The following is a 6,000-nucleotide window of genomic DNA, read 5'->3' on the forward strand; positions in this document are numbered from 1 at the left end:
AGGCTTTTCGGTGACAGCGTGGAGCCTGCTTAGGATTCTCTCTCTCCCTCTCTCCCCCTCCCATGTTCATGTTCTCTCCTTCAAATAAATAAATTTTCTAAAAAGAAGTTTATATATATATATATATATATATATGTATATATATATAAACATAATTTTCCAAATTAATTCTGTGAAATATAAATAGGTTCTCTCCTTGAGTCCCTTTAAATATTATGTTTCCTTAACTAAAATTTAAATAAAAAATTGAAACAAATAAATATTATGCTTCCTTGACATTTTTATTATTTTTTTTTTTATTTATTTCTAGGAGAGAGAGAAAGAGAGACAGCGTGAGCAGGGGAGGGTCAGAGAGAGAGGGAGTCACAGACTCTGAAACAGGCTCCAGGCTCTGAGCTGGCAGTCAGCACAGAGCCCGACGCGGGGCTCGAACCCACGAACCGCAAGATCATGACCTAAGCGAAAGTCGGATGCTTAACCGACTAAGCCACCCAGGCGCCCCTTCCTTGACATTTTTAAAGAAAATACTAATTTATAGAAAAAGCTGTATTCAAGTATAACTTTTCAGAAATCCACATATTAAGCAAAACACAGCTTTCACAATATATATTCTGTCATTTACGTGTATAATCTTTGTATTTGTGTTTATAAATCTTTATATATATTTAAACATACAATATATATTTTATTCGTATATGTTTATGGGTTTATATATAATATTATATATATATATATTATAAATAAAAACAGAAAGCAAGTTCCTTTTCAAGGATAAATATATTCAGCATCGGTGGACCTCCGAGTAAGACTAAAGATCGGGGATGTCTGCAGAATCTAGTAATCATACAAAGAAATCTATATCTCTCGCCTCCCTAATGTTCTGCAAATTCCTAGTCGATTAATATATTATATTTAAACAAGAAAGATGTAGAACTACTTATAGTAACAGATAGGTGGAAAGTAGTGAACACACCACTAAGGCAGAGATCTGGGTTTCATTGTACATTCCATGGACAATATGAATGATATTGATTCTCAGATTATCTGCTCTTTTATATTACTCATACCTCCTTTCCCCTCTATTAGTGAAGAGAGCTGAATTGTCTGTGCATTTGCTTGATTCCACTGGGAGGCCCAAATCACCGCTTGGAAATATCAATCATTCCTTCCAGATTAGTCTCTACTAAAAGCCTACAGTGAAATGATAATGCACTAACCTGTCTCCAGTTAATGGCAAAATAATGGTTGCTTGAGAAGAAAACACAATGAAAGATAATCTCATTTGAGGGCTGCAAAATAAGAAAAGAGGCAGTTAAAGCATATTTAAAAGAAATATTGATACAATACAGATATATAGTTATGGAGTCTCAGTCAAAATGGGGCTCTGATGGTCCAGGCTTCTTTTAAATAGAACTGCCTAAATAGATACACTAACTCTGCTTAACATTACTGCATAAGCCATTTTGGATTTAGTCAGTGTTTCTCAGCACTCAAGCAATTCTCTATGACCCATAGGGCCATTTAAGGAAGAGGCTAACTAGACAGATAAATTCTCGGCCAGAAATCCTTTTGCAGAAAACACTTCTTCCCTCGGTCCTACCTCATCTCCTTAAAGGATGCCAGAACCTTCTGAGCAATTGTCTTTAACGATATTTAGGGCTAGAGAGCAACCAGTTTGATTTAATTACCACAATCATGATAGGAGTTCAAACAAAAGCTATCTGGAAGTAAGAATCCTTAAAGAGTGCCATGGACAATGTGAAAGAGACTAACCAATCAGTTTGATTAGACATTGCAATTGTCCAAGTCTCAAACATCATACTTCTAACTGGCAACACCTCCCCCAGTTAGCGACATCTTTTAAGCTTGGGCATTTATCTCACAGAATGGTTCTTGACTGCATGGCACTCTGTGCAACTACTACTAAGACCTGAAACCGCAGACAGGAAAGGAAGATCTGTAAACTGAAGATCAGAGTGATCTCAAAGCCTTATCCACCGTTGAAGTCATTCTCTTCCGTAGTCACCCTTTATTCACTCCCTACAATGTATTATGAGTCAGTAACTAAGCAACTAAATTTGAGCCAGAAAACTGTGTATTACAGAATTCCAACTTGCAATCCAGACCAAATAAATAAAGGCCTCACTCCTTGAAAACATTGTATTGAAAGGATCCATTGCCTTTGATCAAAATCTGTGTGATACTTTCTGCACCCTCTCAGATTAAATCACAAAATTTATAAACAACTGTCTCTGACGCCTTTAACATTTAAAGATATAGGGCCTTATTTATTTTTCTTTCCTAGACAGTTTTACTTCAGACCCTGTCCAGAAATGAGAGTGTTATACTTGGCTTCTTAAGCAGGAGACTGATGATTGAACATGGACAAGCATACATTTTTATAGGGATAAGTTTACTGCTGCCAATAACCGAAAGCAAGGATTGCCTAGGCCTCTACAGATTGTTTGAAGTTACTTGCAACATGACTTTCAAAATGTTTTGATCATCCAAGCCTGTTTTACAGAAAACATTTGGGCTAACAAGACTGAAAGAAGCAATATTTAATGATACACTCCTTTTTGTGTCCTTTCCATTATCTTGATAAACTTGCATTTGCTCGTTGCATTTTTTTCTTTAAAAAAAGAAGGAAAAAGAAGGCTCAAAAGCCTGGTATCCTGGGGTTATTTTTAAACAGAGATGCCACTAATTCCTGGTTACCTCTAAATAAGAGAGTAAGCTGGATTTCATAGCAGTTATGCTTTTTATAGGAGACAAAACCAGTCTTCCTAGTAAGGCTTATTGCATATATAGAACAGTTAAATTTTAAACCAGCCACACACCCACACATTGGGTAAACACAACTCGTTTCTTTAAACACACACAAGTGCCTTTTCTGGTAGTGGGTTATTAACACATGTTCATTTGAAATTTACCAACACTTTTTTTTTTTAATGAGGACCTCTACAATGCTAAGAACTGTGTGGAAAGAAAAATATATTATGGATACTATTAGCATAAAATTTGTTTAATGTGATAAATTATGAGAAAGCATAACTGAAATTCAAAACAGATGAAAATTCAGAAGGGAAAAGACATTTGTAATAGTATTTGAAGATGCTTCCCCAGGACCTGAGCCAAATTTCTGGGATCCAGATGAAATAAGCCCTGAGCAACTGAAGGGCTGTCCTAATAACTACATATATGTAATAATGATCTTGAGGCACTTAAAAATCAACATCTCAATAAAGGCTCTCCCTGAAAAAGGTTTCAAAAAAGGGATGACTTACACTTCAGTCTACTTCCCTCCACCTCAAACTCCCCTGCGGAGAAAAGTTAAGTGGGAAAAATACCTCACAAATCTCTCTGTAAGTTGCTGGACAAAATTGTAAATTTCAATCCAGTTGTTTGCCACACTCCCAGACCTGTAAAATGAAATTGAGCTGATTAGGAAAAAAAAAAGAACAAAATATTTATATGGGGGGTAACCTGACCTCTTCTTCAAACAAAGTAGGGGTGTCGGTAGCTGAAACTTAGGTGCTAGAAGAATCAAGGAAGCAAGTCATCTTCTGGGACCACCCGCCCAATTGTTTGGAGTAGGATTCCGGCTCTTCACAATAAACACAACCTCACAGGAAAGGAAAAACACCCTGCGTGTGTGGACCCTAGGCTTTTCCTGGCCACAAAGAAAGCGCTGTGATCAAGATAAGACCAGGCAAACTTTAGCCAGTGAGGGTTGAGGACAGAGGGGGCCTAAGAACAGGCCCGTATGGGTTCCAGTGACTGCAGACCGCTACCCCAAACAGACACGCTCCTCCGATCACCTCCCCCACCTCCCCCAATACACACACACACCCAGGACTGGGAAGCAGTGACTGCCCCACTTCCCAAGAGAGCCCAGCAGCTCCAGGCTCCTCTGATCACCCCCCCCCCACATCCCCCAATACACACACACACACACACACACACACACACACACACACTGGGCACAGATAAGAAAGCGCTTGCCCTTCGCACGGGAATAACACAAAGTACCCGTCCTCGGGGTTCTAATACCCCTCCCCAGGGCGCACACACATCTCTGTCTCCCCAGCCACAGCTCCTCCAGCGCCACCGACAGAAGACCCAGGACCTCCCTCCGGCACTCACTTGTCCAGAACGAAGTAGAGATCAAAGGCTCCTCTGCAGGAGGGCTGCTCCTGGGCGCTCACCAGCCCCCCAGGACAGCTAAGCACCAGCAGCCACAGCCCAGGGACTAGCCAGCTCCCGGGACTGCGGGCCAGAGACAGCCCCGCCACCATCCTGCGGCTAGGGGCCTGCGACCTTCTCCTGCTCGCAGCCCCCTCGCCTCGACTCGGCGGGGACGCTAAGGTGGCAGGGGTTAGCAGGGACGCACCCCGGGTGGGGGCCAGCGGGCGGCTGGGGCGCCGGCGCCTGGGGCAGCAGGACCCACTAACGGACGGACTGAGGGAGGGAGAGAGGAAGGGAGGGAGGTCCTAGGAGGACAAAGGAGACACTACAAACGCCGCAGCTGCCGCCGGAACTCTTGACGAATCCCAGTGGAAGAGCGATCCAGTCCTCCCCCTCCGGATTCCGGAGAGTGCCCGCAGACAATGAGGGCCCGCGGCTACAGCGCTCACAAGTTCCCTCCGGCTTCTGGCCGAGCCTCTAGCAGCCGCCGCGGGACCCGACCGGGAGCCCCATTCCGCCCGGAGCGCTCGAGTCCCGCTGCTGCAGGGTGGGGAGGGACGGGCGCCCCCGGGACGCGGGGACGACCGCACAAACTCGGAGCGGAGATCCCGGTCCGCCGGTTCCCTTCCTCCCGCGGCCCGACTCTCCGCGGCGCTCCAAACTTTCTTCCTAGTGTTGTGCCCTGGCGCGGCGCGGCCGGGCGGTCCCCTTCAGGGGAGGAGGCGGAGCGGGCCCGGAGGCGAGTGGTTCCCGAGAAGCCGCTGCAACCAAGGCCAAGAGCACGATCTGGCCAGGTCTCTCCCAAGTGTGTCAGTGTGCGTCTGAGGGCGAGGGCGGGGCTTGATCTGAAGGCACACACGCACACTTGTGGGTTCGTGCCTGAGTTGAAGTTGACTAACGTTTGCCAGATTTTGAAAGGGGAAAAGGAGTTTACAAAAACAAGTGTCCCCTAAAAGCTAAACACGTCCGTATAGCCTGCAGGCCGGGCCTATTTCAGCAGCTGTGCGGAAAGCCGCTCTGGGTTTGCAAGACCAAAGCCTAGCAATTCCGAGGGAGGCGGTGGCCTCCCCGCTCCGCCCCACCCCCACTACCGCCCTCACAGCTGGACTAGCTGCCGGTCTACCTCTGCAAGGCAACTTCCTCTTTAGGAACCTGCTTTGTAGTTTCAACTCAACGAGCCCGAAACCTGCACGTGGGTGCGGGGTGGGGAGGGGAGACCGGGGGGGGGGAGGGGAGACAGGGGCGAGGGTGGGAGAGAAGCCTCTGCAGAACTCTTTAGGAGTGTAAAGTTGAACTTCAAAATATTCCATCCAACTGTCGTTATCCCAAGTTCCAGATAATTAAGAATTTCATCTCCTGGCAAGCTAGGCCGTCCTTACCAAACTTGTGCTGGAGCTGAAGATTCAAGTGCATTCACACCGTGCGCTTACTCATTCTGCACTTCCCCCAGTCTTCCCATCACCTCCACCTATGACTTCCCCCTTGTTGAAAATGGCTTTTAGAACTTGGAGTCTCAGTGCTATGATGAATGGGAAAATGAAGTGTCCCCTCCTCCTTTATATTTTATCTAAATAGATGCTTTATGATAAAAAGTTCATGTAGTACTTAATCACCTACTACCTTTTAACACCTCTTGGTTGTTGTCGTGTGTATTTAACTTTTCATTTACATTATCTTCAATGTACAACCAGATTTGTAAGCTCTTTAAGGATAGAAACCAGTCACTTTAAAAAGGTTCACTGAGTACCAACTATCTACTAAGCACTGTTCTAGGACTTACAGTGGATGCACAGAACAAGATGACCAGTCCTT

The 6,000-nt window shown here is 44.9% G+C and overlaps 1 protein-coding gene across 2 annotated transcripts in view; it reads right to left on the bottom strand.

The window, feature by feature from the left end:
* The window catches only part of ANTXR2 (ANTXR cell adhesion molecule 2), a 148,402-nt gene extending 143,915 nt beyond the window's left edge, over positions 1–4,487 (bottom strand). Inside the window, exons 1-3 of one of the 2 annotated variants that reach the window (XM_039220015.1) lie at positions 4,147–4,487; positions 3,351–3,422; positions 1,218–1,289 (exon numbers count right to left, since the gene is read on the bottom strand). In XM_039220015.1, the coding sequence (XP_039075946.1) occupies positions 1,218–1,289; positions 3,351–3,422; positions 4,147–4,298 (296 nt within the window). In that variant the 5' untranslated portion in view covers positions 4,299–4,487. The remainder of the gene's footprint in view (positions 1–1,217; positions 1,290–3,350; positions 3,423–4,146) is intronic. The other variant, XM_039220014.1, reaches the window with a different exon arrangement.
* Positions 4,488–6,000: the final 1,513 nt, after the last annotated feature.

Source organism: Hyaena hyaena, unplaced genomic scaffold, assembly GCF_003009895.1.
Source record: "Hyaena hyaena isolate Hyena2069 unplaced genomic scaffold, ASM300989v1 scaffold_857, whole genome shotgun sequence".
NCBI classification, from domain to species: Eukaryota; Metazoa; Chordata; class Mammalia; order Carnivora; family Hyaenidae; genus Hyaena; species Hyaena hyaena.